A 12779-nucleotide genomic window follows, 5' to 3' on the forward strand; every position below is an offset into this window, starting at 1 on the left:
CGTAGGGCACAACACTGTACCCAGACACGCAGGCACGCACGCCCACACACAACACGCACACTGCACAGGGACACAGGTACCACACACACAGCACACACACGTACACACACGCACGTCACACACGACGCGCACGACCACACGTGTGCACACCACACACACACGTGTGTACACACGGGCACGTGCCACACAGAGAACACACGTATGCACATATACGCACACAGCACACTCACACACACACACACACACCCATACATGGCTACCACACGCATCCACATGCACACACGTATACACACACACTGGGCACATATGTGTGCGGGTATATATGAGTGTACATGGCTGTACAGGTGCGGGTTGGGAGAGTGCGTGTCCGTGGGCGTGTGCAGGTGCATGTAAGTGTGTGCGGGTGTTCAGGTGTGTGTGGGGGGGGCACATGTATATGAGCACCTGCACCTTGGAAGCCACAGGGCACATCTCCTAGCCTCTCACTGCCACCGTTCCCCTAAGGTCACACCCAGGCCCCAACCCTGAGCCATGCACAGAATGCCCACGCTAAGACCCTGGAGGCAGCGCGCAGGACGGGCGCCACGGCACCCCTGTAGGCTCGGGGGGTGTGGGACACACACCTCTGGAAACACCTCCTCCTGGTGGCCAGGGAGGTGATGCTGGCCCACCGAGCGGGAGATCCACCCGTAGAAGTGACCCTCGGCCCCGCCGCCCACACCCCGGCGACCTACTCCACCGCGGCCAGTGCCATCTTCCTCATGGTGCCCTTGTCGAAGCCGGTGGCACTGAAGCAGGGGGGCTTCAGCATGCTGTGGGCCTGGGCGCTCCTCTCCAGGAGGTCCCGGGACAGCCCGAAGGAGAAGTTGCGCACACAGACGGCGGACTCGAAGTCCGTCTCCTGGCTGCCCAGCGCGCACCTGTCCAGACTCCCCTCCGTGCCATCCGGCCCCTTCTCCAGGTCACTGGAACTGTCCCACGGTGACAAGTCCTGCTTCCGAGGGCTGCTCCCCAGGTCGGGGGACTCCTGAGACAGCCGGGCACCCAGGGAGAGACGGTCCTCCTCACTGCCCCACACAACGGACATCTGCTCCTGGCTGCCTGGGGTGGGCGCCAGGTCCTTGAAATAGATGGACTCCATGGCCATTTCAGGGAATGAGAAGGCAAGGTTGGGATTTACTGGCATATTTGGAGCTTCCTTTGGAAAGTACCAAAAGAGAGAGGGACAGAGAGAGAGAGAGAGAGAAAATTAGAAGAAAGAAGAAAAGAAATCAGAGTGACAATCCTATCTAACCAATGAACCAGCCCTAAAGGCTGGCAGTGACCTTCAAGGCCTCTAGCTGACCATGCTAAAGCACTCTGCAAAAACCGAGAGAGGGAAGCACGCATCTCAGGGGCCTCACACAGAAACCTGAGCCACATGGCAGCCCCCAGCCACACGTGGCAACCGAGCTTTCGGCGTGAGGCCCATCCCAAACCGGTGTGTGCGTGGCCAGAGAAAGAATGCAGACTGCCCTCCCGTCTTTACACTAATGACCCAATGAAATGGTAAATTGTGGAGACACCAGTGAAATAAAATGCGTCAAAATTAATTCCACCTGTTCCACCTCTTTTTACTGTGGTTCCTAGAGGCATCCGCGCGACACTCACGACCAGCAGCGCGGCTCACTACGGTCCTGCCCGCGGAGGCCGCCCCGCAAGCCCGACGCACAGCCTCTGCGTCCCCGGTGTGGTCCCGGGACCAGCAGCATCCTCGTGGCCAGGGATGCAGATCCTGGGCCCCGTCCCAGAGCCGGGAGGCAGGATCCCTGGCAGTGGGGCCCTACCCCCTGCGACCCACATCTGTAAAGGGCCAGATGGCAGACAGAGGCGGCTCCGCGGGCCGGGGCCCTCTGCCGGGATGGCGCGCACAGGGTGCAGGTGGCAGAGGAGTGTGCTGCCCACCCGGAGGCGGCCGGTGAGGCCCGGCACGGGAAAGCCACCCGGTTCCTTGGACTCGGGAAAGGGCGGGCAGCCTGCCCTGGGCTGGGAGAGAGTAATTCTCCTCAAGCATGTGCGGTGTGTGAACTTGTTTGGGTCTGGATTCATTTATCCCCAGTCTAAAAGGAAGGTTACGTGGGAGCCCGGGAAAATTGCCTGGGTGGGACCCCACAGGACTTAACAAAGTTTTCAGGTGAGATGCTAGTGTCTGCGGTGTGTTGAGAGGGAGAGAGAAGAGTGTGTCTCCAGCCGTCGTCTCTGGCTGAAGCGGGCCGATGGGGAGTCCACGCTGAGATGAGCGCAGCTGGCGGGGGAGGCGGGGGTGTGGGCGCGGTGCGCGAGCCGCGTGCTGGCAGCTGCTTAGTCTCGGTGACGGGTCCACGCAAGCTCCCACACATGCCACCGTCTTCGCTTATTCTGTGTGCGTGCCATGTTTTCCAGAATAAGAAGTTCCAAAGAAGAGGAGAGGAGCGATTTTTACCAGTGTTTTCAGTGTACAAATAAAACCCTTTCTGGGGCTCTCGCTGCCTTCACCAATAATGACTGAGGCTTCCCCTGCGGCCAGGGTCCCCCCCGGAGGATGCTCTGGGCTTGGAGGGGCTGTGGCGACAAAGTCAGCCCCTGTCCCCAGAAGCTCCCGGCCGAGGGGCAACACAAGGACCGACACAGTCTCCCCCCGTCCCCGTTCCTATGATCACGTTGAAACTGAAAGCTGGTCGTGACTCTGAGGTAACAACCTCTGACCAGGAAGGAGAGGGCACTCACAAGGCACGCGTTAACGCTGCTATGAAAACAAACCCTCCACCGCAGTCTTCCTGCAGGGATGTCGCCTCCCTCCTCCCAGGGACCACCCCCCCCCCCCCCGCCCCGCCTCCCGCACACAGGACCATCCAGGGCAGCAGGGCCTCCGGCGGGCTCCCCGCGTGCACCTGCTCACCACACGCGGGGGCCCCGGCCGGTGCGCCCCCACCCACCCTGGACTCTGATGACCTGGTGCGGCCACACGTCAAGAACCACAGGCCGGGGAGAGCCGGGGCCCTGGAGAGGCAGAGGTTCAGGAAGCGTCTGGCAGCTGAGGGAGGCTGTGCACCACGGGCACAGGCCGGGGTGCAGTAAGAGCCTTTCCCCAAGGAAGAGATTCAGGAGCCCGTGATGAGGTGAGGGAAGGACCCCACCAAGGGGACACTGTCCAGTGCCGTCCCCTCACCCACCCGGCAGGGGCCCCGACCACGCTCAGAGAAGGCCCCAGCCCCTCCGAAGGCTTTCTTGGCAGCTGTCAAGGCCGGGCGGCCTCGCGGGGCTGACAGTTAGGGTCCAGGGTTTCCTGAGGGGCGGAAGCGTGCCCCCTGCAGGCACTGCCCCTCAGGCCGGTGCTCAGAAGACAGACACCAGGGTACCCTGTGCTGTAGGGAGCCAGCCCCTGGGCATCGCCCGCCCCGGGCTGGGAGGCCCCCAGTCCGCACTGGAACCAAGCGCCAAGAGATGCCACCGTGGCGACAGAGTGGTTCCTCAGTGAATGAGACACGGGACCTCCGTGTGATCAGCAATCCTGTTGCTGGGCCTATACCCAAAACCACGGGGAGCAGCTCACACCGATGCCTGCCTGGGGAAGCTCCAGGCGACATTGTTCACGATGGGCAAAGGCGGGCCTCACTCCTTCCCTCACTCCCCGACCCTGTGATTCCTTCCCTGAAGCCCGCAGGAGGGGTCTCAGAGCCCCAACCACTGCGCACGGGGCTCACGTGGGACACACATCCCTAGATGTCATGCCGGCCCCGTCCCCCCCTCCGACTCCCTGCCCGCAGGCCTCAGTGTCTGCTCACCCCATCTGAACCTGACCTGTGCGAGGCAGGGGGAGGCGCACTGCTGGGTGGAGAGACGGACAGGCGGATAGCAGACGGGGCACGGTGCTGGGAGCCGCAGGCCCACGGGGCTGACGTGGGACTTGGGCGCCATCCTCTCAGCGATGTTGGGCTTAAAGGACGTGGACGGGTAGTAGAGGAGGAAGCACATGCTGAGCGGCGTGAGGCCCTCGTCCGTGTACTTGTTCACGTCGGCCCCGCTGTCCAGCAGAAGGCTGACAATGTCAGTGTGACAGTGAACCTGGAGGGAGAAGGCCAGCCTCACGAGGACGGCAGGCATCCCGGCAAGGCCCCTGCTGGAGGACGGTGGCCCCACTGAGGGGAGGCGACCCGGCACTGGGACTCACGGTGGCCGCAGCGAGCACAGTGTAGCCCTTGGCATCGGCCACATCGGCACTGGCGAGGTCATCCCTGAGGATCCTGTAGACCCAATCGTAGTCCCCTTCCTCAGCCCGCAGGATCATCTCCTTGGAAAGCTGCTCCTTGGGCCCATGGTGTGCAAAGCCGCTCCGGTCCCCCTCCAAGATGGCACCCATGTTCCAGCTGGTGTGGGCCTTCTTGTTCCTGGAGACACAGCGGGGACCCTGGGCATCCCTGGTTCATCAGTCTCTCCATTTGTGCTGGGAAAGGGGTTCTCAAGGGAGGTACCCTGGGCGGGAAGGAGGCCAGGGATACACATGGGTCCGGCACTCAGCACCAAGCACTCACATCCACTTCTCACTCACTCTGCTATTTGAGTAGAGAGTATGCAAGTCCCATGGCCCATTCACCACCACGTACTTCAGCCTCCTGTGCACACATAACCTCCTTCATGGTCAAGAACCTATAGATTTATGGCAGCTTCTGTACCCAACACTTATCAACAATTACTGGCTCAGTTGATGTCTGAATGATGGATGGGTGGATGGGTGGATAGATGGAGGGATGGAGGGGTGGAGAGATGGATGGATGGATGGATGGATGGATGGATGGATGGATGGGTGGATGAGTGGACAGAGGTATAGATGGCTGGATGGGTGGATGGGCAGGTGAGTGGATGGATGGGTGGATACAGGGATGGGTGGATGGGTGGAGGGGTGGAGGGGTGAAGGGGTGGAGGGATGGAGGGATGGATGGATGGGTGGGTGGGTGGGTGGATGGGAAGATGGAGGGGTGGGTAGATGGGTAGAGGGGTGAAGGGGTGGAGGGGTGAAGGGGTGGAGGGATGGAGGGATGGAGGGATGGAGGGGTGGATGGAGGGGTGGGTGGATGGATGGATGGATGGATGGATGGATGGGTGGGGGTAGATGGATAGATGGGTGGGTGGGTGGATGGACAGATGGAGGGGTGGGTGGGTGGATGGACGGATGGAGGGGTGGGTGGGTGGATGGGCAGGTGGGTGGGTGGATGGAGGGGTGGTAAATGGATGGGTGGGTATATGAATGCATAAGTAACCACTTATGCTTACAAAACCTGGATTCTAAAATACTTTAGTTATATCTGAGGACAAAGTTTAATAAATGAAAATATTCTTAAAATTTTTAACTTAAAAAAATCAGTTTTCATCAGGTGGCTGCCTACTTTTCCAGGGCAGGACTGGGTTGGGGGTTTGGAGACTGGGTTGGTCTTTGAAGACCAACGGAGCAGCTCCACGCCTTCCCAGACGTCGAGAAGCCAGAGGCTCAGCCAGCCCCCAGCCCACCCCTACCCGGCTCTCCCACCCTCGGCTCTCTGCTCAGCCCCGCTCTCATACATCTCTTCGTGTGCACCTCGTGTGCAGACATGACCCACAGAGGCTGGAGCACGGGCTCCGACCTGCACAGAGCAAACACACGCAAGGTCTCAGAGCCAGGATTTGAACTCGGCTCCATCAACCCGGCTGACCCTATTCCACAGCTCCTCCCAAGGCTCTACACTATTCTAGGGACTGCCCTCACTCCGTGCTCCCCAGCAACCTCCAGACCACTCCTTCTCCCGAGAGCAGGTGAGCAGGATCCCGGGCCCCTGTGCAGACGTCGATGCCACAGCACCCGCCTGCACCTGGTGCAGGGGGTGCCGGGAGGCAGGCGGTCGGAAAGGCAGCTGCTGGGGGTCTGTGCTCGCAACCCAGGGCGTGTGTCCCAGCTCACCGGCCCCGCACGGCTCTCCCTCCCCCTTCGTCGTTGCACTGCCTCAAACAGGAGAACCACCTTTACGTGAACCCGAGAAATAACCCTGCGAGTCACTCAGCCAGGTGCCAGAGGTCCCCCAGGAGCCCAGCCCCGAGCACGGGCCCGTCATGGGAGGGAAAGAAAGATGGGGCAAGTTACCTGTATTTGTAGGTTTGCTTCTGGATTTTGACCATCAGAGGGGTCTCATTTTTTATAAACCAGGGCTCTTCATCCTCAGCAAATGGAGGAATGTCATTAAGGAAGATTTGGGCATCTAATTCTTTGCGGAAAGAGCAGGTCATGGGCAGGTGGCTGTTGTCGGTCGAGTAAATGTGCATTTCTGGAGGCAGAGTCAGGTCATCGTTCAGAAGAAACCGCTTATAGTCGTAGCAAAAGGGGTCCTGTCCCTCCGGCTGGTCCCGGTCCACCTTCTCCTCATCCGAGAGGCTGAGTCTAGCAGGAGAGTGAGTGAGGAAGCCCGAGTACTCGGGGTAGCTGTGGATGGAGAAGCTGCGGGGAACCTCCGTGCACAGCTTGATGAGGTGCTCCCGGACCCACAGCCCGACGTCCTGCCTGCCGTCCGGGTAGGTCTCCACGCCTGGCCCAAACCGTTGGTCCGCTTTGTACAGCCCCTGCGAAACGAAAGTCACCAGGGCAAGAGACGTCGTTCAGCAGGGCCCTAAGCTTTGCAACCGTTTTCTCAAAATCAAAGAAAAACAAAATTCCAGGAGAAACGTCTTCATTCAGTCAACAAATACTCACGGAGGCCGAGTATGCACCCGGCGTGGTGTTCCAGAGCAAACGTGTAAATATGGAATGCATTGGGGGAGAAAGGTGCTTCGGACCCGGGGTGGTCAGCAGTGGCCTTACCGGTAAGGTGGGGACATCACCGGGAGTCTCAAGGCGGAAGCGTGTCAGGGATACCGCGTGTGGGCTCATTTCAGGGAACCCCTTGTAGCAGTGACATTGTGGGCCCAGCCCAGCCACCCGGGGCAGCGGAGATGCGGGGCCCTGGGTCAGAGAGACTCTGGCAGGTGTGACCTGAGGAGACAGGCGGAGGGAGGGGGGAAAGGGAGCTAACCCCCCCGCTTCCCATGAACCCAGCAGAGTGCAGTGATTTCTGGGCCTCTCGAGGCCCTTCCGCTGGGTGGGGCGGTCTGTGCTGGGTGGGGGATGTGTGGCGAGGGGAGGGCCAAGAGGGCCTTGGATGAAAGGTAATGCTGGGCCCACAAAAAGGGACGGGAAGCTCGGAGAGGGGCCCGGCTTCCCAGGAGAGCTGGCTCTGAAGGGCATCTGGAGGTCACTGGGAGCCGCAGCGGGGACCTCCGTGTCACTCCCTGGTGCCACGCCCTCGCCTGGGACCCTGGGACCGGGCCTCTATCTCAGAGCCCCGGGCTTGCAGACTTACTTGGGGTGTAAATCTCTGAGCTACACAGTCCCCCACAAGAAGTTCACAGTCTAGAGCAGAGGAAAGAACATGAAAGGAACAGTAAGACACGCCACGGAGGACTTCATCGTGCAAAGCAGCTGGGTGGGGACGGCAGAGGCACTTCCGGGAGAATCTGCCGAGTGGCAGCAGGGCACCGGGTGCCGCCGCGGTCTGTGAAAGGGTCGAGGGTCGGGGGCCGGGGGGAGGCGATGCGCATTCATCCTGGCAGCGCCGGAGCGTCACCGAGGCGGCGGACGCCACAGGATGGATGGGCCGAGAAGGAAGACTGCGGACGGGGCAAGGAAAGGGGGTGCAGGGAGGCAGGCGGTCGGAAAGGCAGCTGCTGGGGGTCTGTGCGGAGACCAAAGGTGTTCATGCCCCAAGAGCTGACCCAAGAGCTCCATTTCTAGGATGCTATCATAAGGACATAATCTCCTTAACATCGTAAGGAAACAATCCCAACATGATCAAAGCTATAGTCACACATACGTTCACAACAGTACGTCTAGCAGCTAGCTCTTAATAACGCTAACGGTTACGTTACTAGTAAAATATAATGGCAGTAATGTCGACGGTTAAAGAAAGGAGAATGTGTCTCCAGGACGCTACACGCCACAGGCTTAAAAAATTGCCTTTGATATCATTTACTTTGTGACCAAACAATCCCCCTCTAGGAACGTATCCCAAAGATCACCGACAAAAGCGTGGAACCATTAACCGGCGAGACCGTCACCAGGGCGCCCCTCGGCACCACAAAGGCCGGAGGAAAGTGCATGCGTGGTTGGCCCTTCCTGAGCAGCGAGGAGGGGGTCTGGGCTGTCGGGAGGAAGGGCAACCACAGGCGGCCCAGGGAAGCGTGCAGGGTGCACGTCCCACTGCCTATGCGGGGAGGAACGTGTGTGCACGTGTGCTCCTGGTGTGTAAATGCAAAGAGGAAGCTGTACAAACAATCCCCGGTGACGAGAGAGAACTCCGGATAGAAACCGTGGAATTTGGACTCCTGTGGGGGGACCCTGTTTGCTAGATTTGCCTTCAGAAAAATATCCGTTTTTTACTGAATTACCAAACTAAATTAAAGCAAGACGGTAAAAATCAAATCCTAAACAATGAAAGCAACACAAGTGAACCTAGCTCTACCTCCAGGCAGCACGGACGGACAGTAGCTCACGTGATTGGATTCCACCTTCCCAGTGGGATGGGTCCCAGGGACAAAAGGCAGGAAAGGAGCCCTGAATTGTTTTAGGAGCCACGGCGCTGGAGCTAATGCTATGCCGTCATTCTGAAACTGTCATACATATTTCACGGGGGGAAATAAATCGGAAATTTGCTAACGTTAGAAACAAAGATTTTGAAGACTAATTGGAAAGACGTGCAAATACGACACCATGGCTGTTGAGTAAAAAGCCCCGTACTCCCAAACTGGAGCTGGAAACTTCCGTATGAACTGACGGTGTCTTTTCTCATTTAGAGAGAAAAAAAAAAAAAATCTAGATCTGCTACTGAAAAAGCCTACAAATGAAAACCAGCCAACACCCAAATAAGTACCCAAACGGTGGTTTCTCCACACTGTGCCCCATCTAGGAACCAGGCCAGATCAACAGTCAATCCTGGGACCAGGGCAGGAAGTGTATGGATGAGCTGGGGTCTCCTTGCCCCAACAAAAGGCAAGAAAACCACCAGCACCTGGTGGAGCTATGCCTACGTCAAGAACCAAACTAAAGCAAAAACCAAACTCCCCTGACCAAAGAATGACAATTTGGGCATCCAAAAGCGTAACAACCACAATGTACTGAGATACACCAAAGAGACTAAAATCCGTGAGTTTCTACAGATCCGAGAAACAAACAAACAAAAAAAACCCGAGTAAGCTCCACCGATCACCATTGAAGAGTGTTAGGTAGTCATCCACTTATTACCCTGACGAGGGGCAAAAAAGGAAAAAATCAAGTGTCATTTCGCCTTCCCCATAAAACTACCTCAAAGTAACCAAACGGTTGATGAAGGCTGTCGTAGACAAAAGAACTCTAGTTAATAAATGAAGGAGGGATCGTAGATTTAGAGTGTCACCAACTTGCGCCCTCTAATGAAATGACGGTCCGGCGATATTGTCCAAAATCGGTCCAGCGATATTGTCCAAAATCACAACAAGTAAGGTGAGGAGGCCGTCGGAACCGACGGAAAAGGACTGCAGACACCGGCACCCACGGATCAGTCCCGACATCACATGAAGAAAGGCGGCCAGACACGTGTCTCCGAGTGTGGTTTTTAACAAAGGTACGAAAGCAGCAGTAGAGAAATGACAGTCTTCTCGACCGATGGCACCGGATCAGCCGGCCGCCTACAGGTGGAGGCGGGGGAGGGGAGGAGGCCCAGCCAACCGCTGCTTCACGTGCAGTGCAAACATTAACTCAGAACGGATCCCAGACCTAAATGTCAGAGCCAAAACCATGACATGCAGAAGAGAACACAGACTAAAATCTTAGGAAACTTGGATTAAGCTAAAATTGCGTAACTAGGACATAAAAAAGCAAGAACCAGGGAAAGAAAAATCGATAAGCCTACGAGTGGCTAAAATTAATTTTTTTTTCAACGTTTTTTATTTATTTTTGGGACAGAGAGAGACAGAGCATGAACGGGGGAGGGGTAGAGAGAGAGGGAGACACAGAATCGGAAACAGGCTCCAGGCTCTGAGCCATCAGCCCAGAGCCCGACGCGGGGCTCGAACTCACGGACCGCGAGATCGTGACCTGGCTGAAGTCAGACGCTTAACCGACTGCGCCACCCAGGCGCCCCTAAAATTAATTTTTTTAATGTTTATTTATTCTTGAGAGACAGAGATACAGCATGAGCAGAGGGGCAGAAAGAGAGGGAGACAATACAAATCAGGCTTCAGACTGAGCTGTCAGCACAGCCCCGATGTGGGGCTCGAACCCACAAACCAAGAGATCATGACCTGAGCTGAAGTCAGCTGCTTACCTGACTGAGCTGCCCAGGCGCCCCACGAGTGGCTGAAATGAAAATAATAGACAACGCCAAGTGCTGACAAAGGTGTGGAGCAACTACTACCTTTGTATTTGGTGGCTGAAATGGAAAACAGCACAACCACTTTGGAAAACCCTTCGGAGGTTTCTTATGAAACTTGCCATACACGTCACCTACAGCCAGCGATCCTGCTCGCAGTATTTACCCAAATGAAAAGACAGACGTGTGTGCACGTGAAGACTTGGAATCAAACGTTTTTAGCAGTTTTACTCAAAATAACCAAAAACTTGAAAGAACTCAAACGTGTAGCTATTGGCGAATCAGTAAAACACGTGTCTTGAATCCACACAACGGAATACTAGCTCCCCGCAAAAGAAACAAATTGCTGCCATATGCAAATACGTACGAATCTCAAAAGAATCACGCCCTAAGCCAGAGAAATCGAACACGCAGGAACACCCATTCCACTGATCTGAAACAACGGAAAAGGGGACGTTGTGATGAAAAGCAGAGCAGCGTCACCGAGAGCTGAGGGGGTGGGGCTGGAGATGGCGTCCAGTATACATTAGGGGCTCGGACGGGGTACAATGCTTGCACACGAACACGCACACAAAACACCATATATAAATGTTTACAGCAGCTTGATTCATAATCAACAAAAGCTGGAAACGAGCGTCTGTCAGCTGGGAATGGAGAACGGCGCCGTGCACTCGGAACAGTGCTCCGCGCTAAGGAAGGAGCTGCGGACTCACCACAAGGCAGATGAATCTTCAATACGATCGCTAAGTGAAAGGCACCAGCCTCAAAAGTCTACCTACTGTATTTCACTAGCCTGGTATTCTTGCAAAGGCAAATCATCTGCAAAGCAACTGGCCAGGGCTGGGGTGGGAGGAGAGACCGGTCCCAAAGGGGCACCAGCAGGAGCGGAGAAGGAGCCGTCCTGTACATTGAAGGCGGTAGTAGTCACATAACTCCACGCTCGTGAAAACCTTCACAACTGCACACTCAAGGGGGTGGACTGTACCCTAAGTTACGCCGTCCGGAAATAAAAGGAGGAAAGGCAACTGTTTCTGCAAAACCAGGAATGTCCTCCACAAATAAAGACAAGCTTCAAGGGGCGCCTGGGTGGCTCAGTCAGTTGAGCGGCCGACTTCGGCTCAGGTCCTGATCTCACAGCTCGTGAGTTCAAGCCCCACGTCCGGCTCTGTGGTGACAGCTCAGAGCCTGGAGCCTGCTTCGGAATTTGTGTCTCCCTCTCTCTCTGACCCTCCCTCGTTCATGCCCTGTCTCTCTCAGTCTCAAAAATAAATAAACATTAAAAACAAATTTTTTTTTTTTTAAAGACAAGCTTCAAGACAACCTATGTGGAATGATCCAGCTCACGTATAAAAAAGTAAATATTACGGTGCATTTGCAGCTTAATCTAAAGGATACACAAGTCCCTGCTCTGGAAAATGGGATCATGAAGCATCCCGTCTTCTCATTCCTGTTCCTTTTCTTTTCACGAACCTTATTATTGGTACCCTTAACGATCTTTAAAAGTAAAGAAGTTACCACTTGTTACACAAATAAACTTCCCCAGGACCTAAGTATCTTTCTGTCCAGTGGCCTGAGCACACAGAGCCCCGCCCGTCATCTGCATCAGGGGTGGCCCCGCCCCATCATCTGCACCCGGGGTGACCCTCCCCCCTCACCCCCAACTCCAGGGCGGCCTCACCTGTCACCCACATCTGGGGCAGCCTTGCCCCCTCACACCCCCACACCTCCCCTCACCAGGGGCACCCCGCCCCCTCACCCTCCTTCACACTCACACACCCCTTGGCGGGGGGCCGCTCCTTCACCCTTCCTCCCCCCCCCACCAGGGGCTGCCCCACCTCCTCACCCCCTGGCGGCCCCTCCCCCTCCCCTGGTGGCCCCGCCCCTCACACCCCGTGGCCCTGCCCCCTCACCTGCACCTGGGGTAGTCCTGCCCCCTCACCCCCACAGGGCGGCCCCGCCCCCTCTCCCCTGCGGCCCCGCCCCCTCACCTGGAAGAGCCTGGTCTTCAGGTACATGGTGCCATAGCCCTCTCGGTAGCTGAGGTAAAACATGCCAGTGAAGCTGGAGCCGTCGGGCCACTGGTAGGTGCCCAGCCCGTGGCGGTGGTCCCGGTAAAACTGCCCGCGGTACGACTGTGAAGAGCGCTCAGTGACAGGCTGTGTCCGAGAAGCTGCTCCTGGCCAGCCCCGGCCCCGGCCTTCCAGGAAGCCCCCCAGGTGGAGGCAGCCCGCCAGGCTGTCAGTGAGGCGGACCACAGGGGCACCTGGCCACGGGGCCCCTTCAAGTTCGGGGGCCGAACGAGTCTATGAGAGACGTCACCTATGTCACACAGAGCGGGTGCCAGGCGGTCGGGCCCCG

At 57.0% G+C, this 12779-nt stretch overlaps 1 protein-coding gene and 1 long non-coding RNA gene across 15 annotated transcripts in view; both read right to left on the reverse strand.

Annotated features, from left to right (window-relative positions):
• The window catches only part of ANKMY1 (ankyrin repeat and MYND domain containing 1), a 49824-nt gene that overhangs the window by 23664 nt on the left and 13381 nt on the right, over positions 1–12779 (reverse strand). For 13 of the 14 annotated variants that reach the window (XR_015255663.1, XR_015255664.1, XM_086720121.1 and 10 more), the window contains exons 4-8: positions 12410–12553; positions 6131–6603; positions 4190–4406; positions 3820–4083; positions 735–1198 (exon numbers count right to left, since the gene is read on the reverse strand). Coding sequence is in view for 12 of the 14 variants with exons in the window: in XM_086720121.1 (XP_086576247.1) it covers positions 735–1198; positions 3820–4083; positions 4190–4406; positions 6131–6603; positions 12410–12553 (1562 nt within the window). In the remaining 2 variants the exon portion in view is untranslated. The remainder of the gene's footprint in view (positions 1–734; positions 1199–3819; positions 4084–4189; positions 4407–6130; positions 6604–12409; positions 12554–12779) is intronic. The other variant, XM_086720124.1, reaches the window with a different exon arrangement.
• On the reverse strand, positions 8029–11810 carry LOC147578782 (uncharacterized). Its single transcript, XR_015255665.1, has 2 exons — positions 10183–11810; positions 8029–9958 (listed from the first exon to the last, which is right to left on the reverse strand). It is a non-coding gene; the product is annotated as an uncharacterized LOC147578782 (long non-coding RNA).

The sequence above is a fragment of the Puma concolor genome, chromosome C1 (assembly GCF_028749965.1).
Source record: "Puma concolor isolate L17-30 chromosome C1, mPumCon1.1.hap2, whole genome shotgun sequence".
NCBI lineage: Eukaryota > Metazoa > Chordata > Mammalia > Carnivora > Felidae > Puma > Puma concolor.